The sequence below is a fragment of the Rutidosis leptorrhynchoides genome, chromosome 1, assembly GCF_046630445.1.
Source record: "Rutidosis leptorrhynchoides isolate AG116_Rl617_1_P2 chromosome 1, CSIRO_AGI_Rlap_v1, whole genome shotgun sequence".
NCBI classification, from domain to species: Eukaryota; Viridiplantae; Streptophyta; class Magnoliopsida; order Asterales; family Asteraceae; genus Rutidosis; species Rutidosis leptorrhynchoides.
The window spans coordinates 529,963,604-529,978,798 of record NC_092333.1 but is presented as its reverse complement, the minus strand read 5'-3'; the positions used below and the strand labels follow the sequence as shown (position 1 = coordinate 529,978,798).

At 34.1% G+C, this 15,195-nt stretch overlaps 1 protein-coding gene across 1 annotated transcript; it reads left to right on the top strand.

Moving 5' to 3' along the window:
• Nucleotides 1–381: 381 nt before the first annotated feature.
• On the top strand, nt 382–6,305 carry LOC139877470 (probable protein S-acyltransferase 4). The gene is made up of 5 exons (XM_071864897.1): nt 382–496; nt 4,515–4,709; nt 4,816–5,124; nt 5,204–5,425; nt 5,618–6,305. Exons 1-5 carry the CDS (start codon nt 440–442, stop codon nt 6,074–6,076), a joined length of 1,242 nt encoding a protein of 413 aa, XP_071720998.1. The 5' UTR covers nt 382–439; the 3' UTR covers nt 6,077–6,305.
• Nucleotides 6,306–15,195: the final 8,890 nt, after the last annotated feature.

Here is a 15,195-nt window from a genome sequence, read left to right as displayed (position 1 = left end):
AAAAATTAACACGTATGCAAATTTAATTCAGATTAATTAAGAAATTGACACGTAAAATTAATGTAAAAGAAGATTATATAAATAATAAAATAAAATAATACTCCAATAATAACTTTACGCGCGACTATTAATGTGGCTACAAAAATTGGAACTTTCGTCGAACCAAAACATTGTTGGCAACAAGACATTGAAAGTGCAGCTGTACCCCTCAAACATTCTGTGGGTAAATCCGTCCAATGCAAAACATTTGTTTAGTGTTGTCTCTTTTGATTCATTGTTATCTCACATTCTCGCTCTAGTCTAGTCTTGTTTCTAATCCAAAACAAAATTCGTATTCTTTCATTATTAGATAACTCCTTTGAACTGTTTCTCATGGGTTTTAAGTTAATCGCATGAAATATCTTGGCATCGAAATCAGTAACCGAATTTTGAGTATCCAATGACAGACCAAAAAAAGAAGCCAAAAAGACTTTATCATGTTTGGAAAGGAAGCAATGTAAGATCTTGCCACGCATTTTTAAGTTATTTTTCTATAAATTCCATTGGAATTGGAATTATGCATAGTCTTTTGATATTTTTGAGTCGTTAAATGACTTAGCTGGTTTATTTATGTTTTCTTTTAAGTGTTACTGAAAATAATTTAATTCTATACAAGCTGTAGTTGTATAGGAATATTAGCGGTGATCAAATTTGAGTTCACTTACATTAAGATTCTTTTGAATAAATTCCAATTTTGATCACATATTTTGATTTGGAGTTCTATGAAAGAACAATACTTGTTATGTGTTGGTTTGATGTAAAGTGTGTACACATACTTGTTTATACATCAACTCTATAACATTTTTGTTACTAATTGTTTCTCGTATCATTTGGAACAAAAAGTTAAACAGCATACAATGAACCTTTCTTAATTAAGCTAAGAAAAGTAAGCTGAGAATATGGCAAAACGTTAAAATATATGTCTGTAATCAATTTCTGGTGGACTTGCTAAGTGTCTATGAACGGTCAAACTATTAAGAAAAGGTAGAAGGTCTTTCGTTGTTCGGGCTACCCGAGAGGACGAGTAATCCGACCTCATACTCTGATGTACGCAGCCCAGCAGGATTACTCTCTGACTGTTTCCAACCCCTCGCTGGCCACCGCAAAATATTGGTCCTAAGCAAGATTTGAACCCGAGACCTCTTGCAAGTAACTCAGCTGTTTCCAAACTATTAAGACGGGAGATTTGGTAGGGGTTGTTTATTTTTTGCTTAATGAACTTAACTGACCCAATAGATTATCCGGTAAGTGTTTGAGTGTGAATCGAGTTAAACAAGTCGGAGAAAATGTTTCAAGGGAAGAGGCGCGCCGCTGCCTCTCCTAGGCGCGACGTGGCCTAACGCATAAACAGAGCATCCGATTCGAGAAGCTTCTGTCCTGGAATTTGCCTTGGAGCCGCGACACGGCCCTTTCTGGGCGCGGCGCGGCTATGCCTGACGAGGAAGTTTCCAAAACGCGTTCTCTTGTTCCCAAAGCTATTTCCTTGTTGAGTTTTTGCCTATTTAAGCATCTTATTGTAACTCATACATGTATCCACGAAATTTATCAATAAAAGAACTCTCTTTGGTGGCCGAGGATTAAAGTAATCATTCGTGATTACATATAACCTCGTTAATTTCTCTTGTCTTTATCGTTTTTTGCTAATTTCTTCATATACATCAATTATTTTCATTTATTGTAAGTGGGTTTGATAACCTAGGATTATCTAGTCTTGTTAGGGCTCACGTGCTTTATTCCTAACAAGTGGTATCAAGAGCTTCGGTTCGGTTTCACGGGAACTATGGCGGAAAAGAGTGATGTGAAGATTGATAAGTTTGATGGAAATGATTTTAGCTTTTGGAAGATGCAAATTGAAGATATGCTCTATCAAAAGAAGCTTTACCAATCGTTGAAGGGTGTTAAACCGGAAGAGATGACTCAAGGCGAGTGGGAGTTGTTGGATAGGCAAGCCCTAGGAGTTGTTCGACTTTCTATGGCCAAGAACGTTGTTTACAACAACGTGGGTGAAACCACAACGGCGGGTGTACTTGCGGCTTTATCTAACATGTATGAAAAGCCATCCGCTTGAATAAAGTTTTCTTGATTCGAAAATTGTTGAATGCTAGGATGATGGAGGGTTCCTCGGCGGCGGATCATGTTAACGAATTTAATTCGATTTTAACTCGTTTGAAGTTGGTGAATATTAAATTCGATGATGAGCTTGAGGCGTTGTTTTTGCTATCTTCATTACCCGATAGTTGGGCTGGTACGGTTACGGCGGTTAGTGGTTCATCCGGAACTACTAACTTAACTTTTGAAGGAATCCGGGATTTGATTCTTAGCGAAGGTATTCGTAGGAAAGATTCGAATGGAAGTTTGGGTTCGGCTCTAAGTGTTAGTCGGGGAAGAGCTAGGTCAAGAAGTCCGTCAAGGAGCAAGAACGTGGTGTGTTGGAATTGTCAACAAGTTGGTCACTATAAGTTAAAGTGCCCGAGTCTTAAGTCGGGTGGGAGCGTATCGACTGTGGTGATCGAAGATGCGTTGATGTGTCAAAAAGAGGTTCTTGACGAATCTTGGATTTTAGATTCGGGTGCCTCGTATCATGTTACCCCATACATGAACGAGATATTGAACTTCAATGAATACTCCGGTAAGGTTCGAGTTGCGAATGGGAGTACACTTGAAATTGCGGGTATTGGTGATCTCGTAGTTAGACACTTGAATTATGTTTGGATCTTGAGGAATGTGCGGTTCGTTCCAAAGCTTAAGAGTCGGTTGATTTCGGTTGGGCAATTGGATGACGTTAATTGTCATGTCCTATTTGGAGATCAAAAGTGGGTAGTGTTTAAGGGAGATTATGTGGTTGCTCGCGGGTTTAAAAGGGGAACCATGTATATGGTTGAACTTCCTAAGGAGGAATGGCTAGGTGATTTTGTGGAGGCTCAAAGTCATAGCATGCTAATGCTTTTCGAAATTGTTGAGGGATCTTGTTTGAGTGGGATCTCAAAGGAAGTTGAAGCTAGTGAAAATTCGGGTCGAATTGGGTACACTAGAGCTTTTGGTACTTCGAGTAGATCTTCTCCAATGGTAACTTTGTTGTGGTCGACCGAGGAAGATGAACAAGAGGTTTTCTTAAGAGTCATGATTGATGATACGTCCGTACAATGGGAGTTGGCTCGGAATGGAAAATCGGGTTTGTCAAAAGACGTGCGCACATATGTGGTCGGTGTTCCAATAGTGAAAGCAAAGGCGGTTATGTGGAAGATCAAGTGTGTGATTGCGTTCTCACACGGCTGTCTTGATGATGTTATCTACATGTTTGATCTACCGGCGGGTTTATTCTTTGTTGGAAAGTTGAATCGGGTGGATGATGTTGTGTACGGGTGGATCGCTTGGGCGATGTGGTTAATTGGGTCGGGTCAGACTTAAACGACCCGTTATCTCATAAACTAAGGAGGTATGTGCCATAGCCAAAGAGAGGTTCTTGTTTTTTCCCAAGCTAGTAACATAAAGATCGAATTATAGCTCAGCGGTAAGTTTTGGTGTCGAAAGACTTCACTTGTTCGAAGGTTATCGAATGAAGTGCGGCGTGATTCGGGTGCAAATTCGGCGGTATTAAAAGGAGGTATAATTAGGAGGTCAAAGTTGTTATTGTGGAATGATGAAGTTGATGATGTTAGGTTAAGATGGATGTTGTTTAACGTCTCTTCGAGTAGGAGATTGTTGGAGTGCGAATCGAGTTAAACAAGTCAAAAAAAATGTTTCAAGGGAAGAGGCGCGACGCGGCCTAACGCATAAACAGAGCATCAGATTCGAGAAGCTTCTGTCCTGAAATTTGCCTTGGAGCCGCGGCGCGGCTATGCCTGACGAGGAAGTTTCCAAAACGCGTTTTCTTGTTCCCCAAGCTATTTCCTTGTTGAGTTTTTGCCTATTTAAGCATCTTATTGTAACTCATACATGTATCCACGAAATTTATCAACAAAAGAACTCTCTTTGGTGGCTGAGGATTAAAGTAATCATTCGTGATTACATATAACCTCGTTAAATTCTCTTGTCTTTATCGTTTTTTTGCTAATTTCTTCATATACGTCAATTATTTTCGTTTATTGTAAGTGGGTTTGGTAACCTAGGGTTATCTAATCTTGTTAGGGCTCACGTGCTTTATTCCTAACAGTAAGAACTTTTCTTGTTTACTGACATTATTGATTAATATTTGGTGAGTAGAAGACTTAACTCTCCAACGCCCTTTTTGTTCTTCTTGTTGAATTCGTTTTCTTTTCGGAAACGTGTTCCGTTTATATAAAGTTATTGTTTTTTCGCCGAAAAAAAAATAAGGCCATACGATATGATAAAACGAGACATGTATATAAGTACAAGAATCATGTCCTTAAAGGAAACCACTTAAAAAAATATTGAGTATGAGACAAACACCTAGTAGTTTATTGCCATATATACGGTTCTAAGTTGCAATTTCATGGTTATAAATGATGTTTCAGAGATTCTTATTTGGAGGAAGATTGATGTTTGGTCCCGATGTCGCATCTTTGTTTCTATCCCTGCTTCTTGTTGCAGGCCCTGCATTAACTTTCTGTGTTAAAGTCTACAACATCATTAATCATAACAAGCAACATGGGGAAGCTTATAATTACTGGTACGGCATCTTATTTGTGGCTGCAGCTCTCACATGTCTGGTAAGTAAATCTAGCATCTTTATTCGTTACTATTAATTTCATGCTTTCAGTTAAACTCGGAGATATACTGATTTAATATATATATAATTACATTATTACGGCGCAGGACATAATATTTCTGTTCATGACATCTAGTAGAGACCCCGGCATAGTACCACGAAATGCAACACCACCTGACCCTGATGAAGACTTAGAAATGAACACGCCTTCGATGGAATGGACCAATGGAAGAACACCTCATTTGAGACTACCAAGAACAAAAGATGTCATAGTCAATGATCATACGGTCAAAGTCAAATATTGTGACACGTGTATGCTATACCGTCCTCCGCGGGCCTCACATTGTTCGGTCTGCAACAACTGTGTTCAGAGATTTGACCACCACTGCCCATGGGTTGGCCAATGCATTGGTCTAGTAAGTCAACTTAGCTCGACAAATTGTCAATTCCCCTGTTTTTGTCAAAGTAACGTGCGTTTGTTTATTGTGTTTGCAGCGTAATTATCGGTACTTCTACTTGTTTATATCAACATCAACCGTTTTGTGTATATACGTGTTCACGTTTTCATGGGTCAACTTATTTCAACAAAAGGTTGTCGTTTTGAAGGCTATGTCGCAAGACATTTTATCAGATTTTCTCATAGTTTACTGCTTCGTTGCAGTTTGGTTTGTGGGAGGCCTAACAGTCTTCCACTTCTATCTTATTTGCACAAACCAGGTATTATCATCCTTCCATATTTATTTTATTGAAATCAAATAATTAAATTCAAACATCCTAATAAAAAACTATCTGCTCATTTAGAATGCTTTTTACCAAAAATATATGTTTTTAAACAGATAAGTTCTTATTTTGTGACAGTAAACAATCTATAGAAAATTTATAAACTCATATAGTTGTGCATATATGCAGACAACATATGAAAATTTCAGATATCGGTATGATAAGAAGGAGAATCCGTATCATAAGGGAGTAAAAAAGAACCTTGTACAAGTATTTTTTTCTAAGATACCTCCTTCACTGAATGATTTTCAAGCGTATGTTTATGAAGACGACAATTTAGTGATAGACACGACAAGTCCAAATCTTGACGATACACCAAAAGAAAAAATTGACATGGAAGCAGGAAATACGCTTGCAGACGCAAGTAGCGTTTCGCTTCCCCAACTTTTAAGGAATTTGAATTATGACGAGCTCGATGAGAGCGTGAGAAGTAAGGTGGAGACAAGAGCACCGGATTATCTCCCATCTCCTTTCCTTTTTGAAACAAACCTTGGAACTCCTGATTTGGCCATGGAAAGAAAGATGTCAGAAAATGGCAATGATGATGAAGCTATAAGTCTTGAAAACAGCATTGTTTATAAAGTATAGAGGTGATGAATCTTTGCATTTTTTAGTTATTCGTATTTTTTCCTCACCGGAGGTTCTTTCGGAAGTAATCTATATGCCCTCGGATATGAATTTCTCTACTATTAAGTGACGAAACGACTTCATTTTATTCCAGAGTAGAATAATAATTGTCTACATCTCATCTCTACATTCGTGAGATTGAGTATTGTTGTTGTTGTTGTGGGTGTGTATATTCTTTCTCAAAGTTGTTATGTTAACTCATAAGTTGGTGTACATTATGAAACTCTTACTTAGTTTCCTGCTTCATAATTATATTACTGTTGAAAATTATGACATATTTCATGTCTTGCAGGTTTGGCATTAAAAGTATTATTTGGCACTTTCAGGCTTCAACTCCGGCTTTTAGTAATTGAATGGCATTTTTGGAAGCTTTCTAAAATTAGTGCAGAGTCATATATTGTTGGAAAATTGGTTAAAATAAAGTGCGTTTCCACTAACTACAAATTAATATATGATAAAATAATACTCCGTACCTATTTAGTGGATGTTGTAATCTTTAAAACGGGCTTTGATGTGTTTAAAACGGATTAAAAAAAGAATAAAATATTGCATCTCCAAGGGGATGGGGAACCCAAGTTATTATAAACTATTTAATTTTTACTATCACGGCCGATGTGGGATACAGCACTACCCAACACGCCCCCTCACATCGAGACGTGCACACATGGGCTCCCAACATCACACATTTGGCTCGTTCGGCTCTGATACCATAATGAGTTTAATAGACTTGAGCTCAATTCAACCCCAAAAGTTAACTCAAGGGGATGGGGAACTCAAGCTATTATAAACTATTTAATTTTTACTACCACGACCGATTTGTGATACAGCACTACCCCACAGTACAAATCTTCTGAAGTGAGATTTGATCTCACAATGCCTTAAAGAAATTTTGGGTGGTATGTGAGGTTTTGACTAAAGCTATGTTAAGAGCTTGTGTGTATTTTACTCCCTTGTCTACGCACGCAATGATGCAAGGGATGCAGTTTCTAGATTTCAGACTAGAAAATTTTCTTGAAATAATGTGTTGTTTAATTCATATTTACCGATGATTTTTGCACTTCAACTTTTGCTCAAGAGATAAGTTTTTTTACCTTTAATAACTCAATATTTGAACATAATTAATCAACCGACCGTGAAACCCCACTCTACTGAAAAAATATAGCCAAGAGATTTTTTGTTCGTAAATTCTAACTTCGCTCAATAAAAATACGTACCGTGCAAAGCATCTTTTTTTTAGCTTTATTTAGCCAGCTTAGAATGCGTTGTTAGATAAAGATTGAATCGAGATATCGCACGTACTCACTCATTTAGTTAGTTCTTAGTCACTCAGTATTCACTCATTTAGTTCTTAGTCACTCATTTAGTTTGTTACGTAACGTACATTAACCACTCACTTTACCACTTAATTATTCTAATCAAATCAAAATATACACCATTTCTATGCACTTTACATTTTATATATTTATTAATTGTTTATATTTCATGTCAACTAAATGATAAAGACATGTTGGGTGATACGTGGGGGCACAGATTGATCTGATCGTTGTCAGCCCACTTAGATCCATGACGCGTATAAACCGCGTTGCTATTGAATTGAATTGAAATCATTAAATCAAATTCCTTGTAATATGCTAATTAAATCTACACCATCTACATAACTTTTTTCGTATTAACAAATACTAGCAACCTTAACTTCCATTCAATAAGATCAATTAAAGAGATTGTTTGGGTATCGATCACTTTAATCCTATATATTAGTATTCACTTTTCATGATTTTTGAAGAGTGAATTTTATTGGTAAAAATAACTGAAATTATAAATTATACTAAATACTACTAATAGATTGAAACAATCTAGTTGATCTATACACGATGTCTATCGATCTAGGGGCGGAGTTTATTAGGGGCGGGAGGGAGCCCTCGCCCCTCCAAAATTTTCAGTAAGTAATGATATCTTGTAGCCCTTTGAATTACGAACGTTTCGCTTTTGAATCAACTAAATCGGAGTCCGTATAAAGAAGATATGTTGAAATTGGTGAAGGCGTGCAGATTTTGTTTTCATCAACAATCTACTTCAAGCTTTCATATTCCTGGCTTTTTACCTTGAAATCAATTTTAAAGCTAAAGTTTAAGAAGTTAACTTAGATAGTGTACAATTAGAGTCGGTATTGTCACCTAAAATGCGTATAAAACATGCAATTTTGTCCACCAAAGTTATTGTTTTTTCTTGCTAAAAGCATAACACACATTAGACAAAATTTGGCCCCTTCAAACACAACGTTCAAGCTCTGCCACTGAATCGATCTACATTTTTACTTCGTGTTAAACATGCCCTAAATAACATTGTGCCCACTCAAAGCATACTTCAACGTCAGTGCGAGAACTTGAACACTTATAGTAAGAGGACCAAAATTTATTTGATAATCGTTACATAAAAATTGGGAGGGCCATGTGCTTAGAAAACAATGAATTTAACCACTAATATGATCACATTATATTATACTATATACTAGATATGGACAATGGGTACCAATCATATCTCGCTACCTACCCAGAAATCACTGTTACACTGTAGCAAAACACTGTTACACTGTAGCAATTACTGTAGCGATGTTACTGTAGCGTTTTTTTTTTCTTTTCGAATCACCATGTTATGAACACTCAAAAATTAACATCGTTAAAAGAGGGAAAATAAATTATAATACACAAAAAATAAATACACAAAAAAAAAATCTAAAAACAATCAGATCTGAAAAAAATAATTGGAAAAATATAATTATAACACAAATTATATTATACTATATACTAAATATGGACATCGGCAACCAATCATGCCCCGCCACCTCAGTAACATTCCTGTTATACTGTAGCACTGTAGCGAACTCACTGTATCATTTTTTTTTTCCCCCAAAATTCCCATCCAATAAAAAACCAACAAACACTCCAAATAAACTGTTAATCCTTCCTCCCCCCCTCTTTTTCCCCTCCTCCGCCTCCCATTCATCTTCTCATATCTACACAGCCTTCCAGAATCTACCCCCAAAAAAAAAACTAGCATCATCGCCCCGTATCATCAAACTTTATCATTCTTTCCCTTTTCTTTTCTTTCTAGCTCTAACAATTCTAAAGACTATTCTCCATTCCTATGGTTTAATTAATTCGATTTATATGTCTGTGTCATATGTTAAATAGTTTCAAGACGCTAACTTAAGGTGAGTATTTCATTTCTTTATTTTGTTTTGTTCCTGTATTTTATAATTAGGTGATGTTCGGTTAAGGGTTTTTAATTTTATTTGTTCAATTACTTGGATTCGGATTGATGGACGATGTATTTATGGTTGTAAGGTTTGTCACTTTTTGAAAATTTGTGAAATTACTTTCAAGTTTTTATAAGTGGTATGTTGTTTGTATCTTCAAAAAGTGAGTAAAGTAGTTCTTTTCAATCAATTTGTAAGTAGAAGCTCTCTTTTATCTATGTTTCTTTATTAGAAAATTTTTGAAGTTACTGTAAGTATTTGCTTATAAAGATATCATTTAGAAGTTAGAACTTAAGATTGTAAGTCTTACTACTCTTGGTGTCAATAGGAAGCCATTGGGCTATTAACATTGTGTGGATTCTGCAAATCAGTAACCACCCAGTTGTTTTGTTATTGTATATTAGGTGAATTTTTTTTTTACCTATCAGTTATTATTTATGAGATAAAAGCACATTTTGAGTAGAGATGGTCAAATTAAGACATGATATAATGGCATCATGAAACATGATACATTTTAAGAAATAAGAATGTGCAATGGGTGTGACTAAGAAATCTATTGTTCTCACTGATAATTTATCTGGTAAATTTTTGTATCTGTACATCTATATGCGTGTATGATTTGAGCTATTTTCTTGTCATCCTCTTTTGCTTCTAAGGATGATATTCGATACTAACGTAAAATAATATTTGTGTGTGTGATTTGAGCTATTTTCATGTCATCCACTTGAACTACTTAAGACAAAATTTGATACCAATGTAAAACTATGTTCGTAATTGTTATGTTAAATTTATCACAAACAGGTATGCTTAAGTTACTTTGTTTACTCTAAAGGGATAGAGACGGTGTTGAAAATGCACTTTTACTCTGAGGGTTGTAGCAAAGATGTTAAGCATTGTATCCTGGAAGGTATTTCTTCAGTATCCTAATTTTAATTCATCACAATTAATTATCTTATGTTATGATGGTTGAACATATGAATTTATTTGGTTATGACATGAGCTGATGTTTCTATTCTAAATATGTATGTTCATGATTAATTTAATACCAATTTTTTATTTAAGGTGATAAAACATGCAATAATGGTTAAGCAGATTTATACTACAATGATCTTGATGTTTTACATCTCAAGTAACAAGTAAGTGCCCCTCTGGTACAATATATATTTTTTGTTATTTAAAAGGATGGTTCTTATTATATAGTCTTATTTATATTTATATAGCATCAATCGACAATCGTATATTGAAGGCCAAAACAATTTCTTGAAATCTGAAATTTTTTTGATTTTGAAAAGTCAAACATGAAGATCTTTTTTATATTCAAGGGTCAAATAGGCAGCATATTGTATTAAAATTTTTATTGAAGAAAATGTGCTGATGTGCTATATGATGTTATGTGTGGGCTTATAGCTTAGTTCAAAACGTCTTATATATTCAAGGGTAAAATGGGTAACAAAATCAAATAAAATTGCTTATGTAGCAAATGGGTGGATTTATTGGAAGTCTCTTAAAATGTATCCTAAAATATACATCCTATAAAATTTATTTAGTTTAAAACTTCAAATATGATATGCTAATTATGTATATAGCTTATGCAATCATAGTTGACAGAGACTAAGAGACATAACAATGGGTTACAGGCTAATAGTTGTGAATGTTAGTTCTACTCCTAAATGTCGTATGCTATTTTGGAAGATTATATCTGACCGATTCTTTTGTAAACTACTAATGTGGCCAGTAGGTTGAATACTACAACCGAACACGAGAATTTGGAAATGGATGATCAAAACATGAATAATTCCATGTTAGTATTTGTATATGTCAGTTGTAACTTTGTTTATTTTGTTGATGGTCTGGCTACTACAACATTATAATGGATCATTGGCATGTGAATGTGGATCATTGTCTAACATCATAGCTGTTTAAAATGTGGATTATTGGCACTTGAATGCGTAAGTATGAGATGGAATGGTATGTGTCATGACCCGTATGAGGAGAAACAGTTGTATATGGTTGCGTAAGTTTTGGAATCCGTTTTAAATGTTTTAATTGTAATCATGGGATTCCGTGTCAGGACTCGGGTATAACTCTATATTTCTCATTTTGGTTTATGCTTGTGGAACTAACATGTAAATCCCAGGACTTTTCAAGATAGCTCAAGGGATACACATTGTGGATCCTAACTCTGTTAAATAGATTTAAACGCGAACACTTAAAGGATCATTGTGATGACCCGGAAATTTTTGATCAAATTTAAACTTAATCTTTATATGATTTCGACAAAATAAGCAAAGTCTGTAATGCTGGGTCTCCATAAATTGTTAATTATTTTCAGATATTCAATTACCCTATGACTGTGCCCGTTGATTCACGAAAATTGTGTGTAAATAAATATGTATATATATATATATATATATAGTAATTTGAATTTATAAAATAATTTAAACATTAAAATGAAATATGTAAAATAAGTTACAAAATAAATATGATGTAATTTAAAATAAATCTATATATAAATATGTATAATTTCTATGTATAATATTTATTATAGGTATATTAAAACATATATAAAATTTATAAACAAAAATGATTCAATAGAAATTATTACATAATATGTTATATGATTAGTAGATATTCCTTAAATAATAAAATTTACTTACAAGTTAAAATATCATTGTTATATTCATATATCATTAGTATTAATTATTGTTAAACATATTATTGTTATTAAAGATGTCATTGTTATTATTATTATTATTATTATTAATATTATCATATTATTATTTTTATCATTTATTATTAGTAAAATTATTATTAATTAGTATTATGAATATTATTAATATATTTATAGATAGCAACTAACAATACTGAATCATAAGAACATATATGTATACAAATTCAGTTGTTACACATCAATTTCAATGTATATTCTTTCTAACTAATGGATAAAAACTCAAGGAGACAGATTACAAAATCTGTTGAATGTCATTTTCTCCCTTTTCATATTTTTATTATATTTCTGTCCTTGAGAAAGATTCTCGTCGACTTCTCAGTGATTATAAACGAATTCAGAGTACATTGAAGTTATTCAAATTCATTTACTGTGTTGTTTTGTTTTTACTTTGATCACCAACCACTTCATCATCGAAACCCCATTAGAACTATCACCATACACCACCACAAATCACCACCGCTACCCTCACTCTCCCTCTCTCTCATCTCTCTCTTAAACGAAACAACCACCACAAATGTACCTACACTGTTTTGCCGCTGTGTGCAGTTGTTCACCCGACCCAAACGTCATTGATCACCAAACAATCACCTCATCCGCCTCTCAAACACCCACATCAGCCGTTCTGCTACTAACCGCCCCTTTTATCACCACTTTCTAAAAATCTATGTTTCAATATCAACCTAGTACGTTATAACAAAGTTGATGATTGACGATGAATGATGATTACGACATAAGGATCAAAGAAACCTGTTGCTGCAGCCTCTAATTCTGCTTCTTCTGTTCGAATACCACAACAAACATCTAAACCCATCAATAACCTTTCCTCTTTATATATGATTCTGTCGACCAAACAGCTATCACAGTTCCACGTCACCATAACCTACGGCTGCTACACTTTTTCTGTTTTGATCAACAACCAAAGTCCACCACCATTTTTTCCTGTCTTCTATTTCAAATTTCTTTTCCTTCTTCACGAACTACTGCTATGTTTTCTCTTGATTCAACGAGAGATTGATGAAGATTATGAGTTACAGCGAAATGATACTATAATAAGATAGATGAGGTTGTGATGGAGGTTTATAAATATAATGATGATAAGGTAATTGTCACAAAAATGATATGATTATTTTGATAGTGGATGAACGTATATAATAGAATGGTAGTGGGGAACCCAAGGATGATGATGATGATTGATAGCAATATGGAAGTTGATTGGCACGTTTTTTTTTCTTTTTCCCACTATTGATGTCAAAGCTAAGTGGTATAAAATACTATTAAATTTTTGCAGGAAATACTATTAAATACGATACAATTTTACACAAGAAATTTATTTATTTATAGAATGGATATACTTAAACCTTGCTACAACACTTATAGGCAGTGTACCTAATCGTACAGTAGTGTAGTTTTTAGTAAGTCCGGTTCGTTCCACAGGGAATCTTTTTTAAACAAAGCTCAACGCTATATTAGTTTACTTTTATAAAAATACAAACATATATATAAGTAATATTATTATTATAAAGGGGGGTTTTTACCGTTTAATGACCGGTTTGTCGATTTTAAAACTTTAGTCGCAGTTAAAACCAAATGTAAAATAATAAATAAATACAAGACTTAATTTTAAGCGTAAAGTAAATAACGATAATGAAATTGCGAATAATAAAAGTGCGATAAAATAAACTTGCGATAATTAAAAAGGACGATAATTAAAAGTGCAATTAAATAACAATAAATAAAAGTGCGATAATTAGAAGTGCAATTAAATATAAAATAAAGGAAATTAAATATGAAATAAAAGAATTATGCTTATTTAAACTTCCGTAATCATGATGTTTGACGTGTTGATTTTAGTTTTATGCCCATGGGTTAATTGTCCTTTGTCTTGGATTATTTAATATGTCCGTCTGGTTTTTGTCCATAACAGTCCATCAGTCATAAATATAAAGTGCGAGTGTCCTCGTCAAATTATTCTTATACCCGAAGTTAAATATTCCAACTAATTGGGGATTTAAACTGTAACAAGATTTTAATACTTTGTTTAATAATTACACCAGGTTGTCGACTGAGTGTAACCCAAGGTTTTAATATTTTGTTATCAATTATACCAAGTGTCCTTTGTACATAATTTCACCCCTGTTTTAATTATTCTAGTGGCTATTAATCCATTCCCGTGTCCGGTTAAATGAACGATTATTCGTACATATAAATACCCCGCCCATCGTGTCCGATTGAGTGTATATGGTAATTTATAGGGACGCCCAATTGTAAATCTTTATATTAACATTAACAAACTATCATTTAGTTAAACAAATATAAAGCCCATTAATAGCTCATAGTCTAATTTCCACAAGTGTCGTTCTTTTGTTCAAACCCCAATTATGGTACAAAGCTCAATTACCCAATTTTAGTAATTAGCCCAACATCATGATTACTTCGTTTTAAATAAGCATAATAATAACTTAGCTACGAGACATTAATATAAAAAGGTTGAACATAACTTACAATGATTAAAAATAGCGTAGCGTTACACGGACAGAATTTCGACTTACACCCTTACAACATTCGCTAACATACCCTTATTATTAGGATTAAAATTAAAATTAAAATATAAATTATATATATATTTTACGTATGAATGAGGAAAAGAAAAAGATGGTTTTTGCGATCAGAATTCGGTTGCTTTTATAGGGATTTTTGAAACTTGGGGCTCCGCGACTCGCGGCCTTTTTGGCCTTCAAACTCCGCGAGTCGCGGAGTTTTCAATTACAGCTCACTCTGGTTTGGAGTCTTTCTTGCCGACGGTTTTTATTATTTATTATAATATATAAATAATTATAAGAATTATTTAAATATTATATTATATTTATGTGCATAGTTGACTTGTAATTTTTAGTCTGTTGCGTCGAGCGTTGAGAGTTGACTCTGGTCCCGGTTCCGGATTTTCGAACGTCCTTGCGTACAATTTTATATTTTGTACTTTGCGTTTTGAATCTTGTACTCTTGTAATTTCGAGACGTTTCTTATCAATAATTGGAACCTCTTTGATTGCCTTTTGTACTTTTGAGCTTTTTGGTCGTTTGCGTCTTCAATTCG

What these genes read in the sequence shown, in the direction of transcription:
- LOC139877470 (XM_071864897.1), top strand. Translation starts at nt 440, where the DNA reads ATGACAGACCAAAAAAAGAAGCCAAAAAGACTTTATCATGTTTGGAAA. An exon ending in CTGCAGCTCTCACATGTCTG is followed by an intron (nt 4,710 to 4,815) that starts GTAAGTAAATCT and finishes ATTACGGCGCAG; the next exon opens with GACATAATATTTCTGTTCAT. An exon ending in ATCTTATTTGCACAAACCAG is followed by an intron (nt 5,426 to 5,617) that starts GTATTATCATCC and finishes GCATATATGCAG; the next exon opens with ACAACATATGAAAATTTCAG.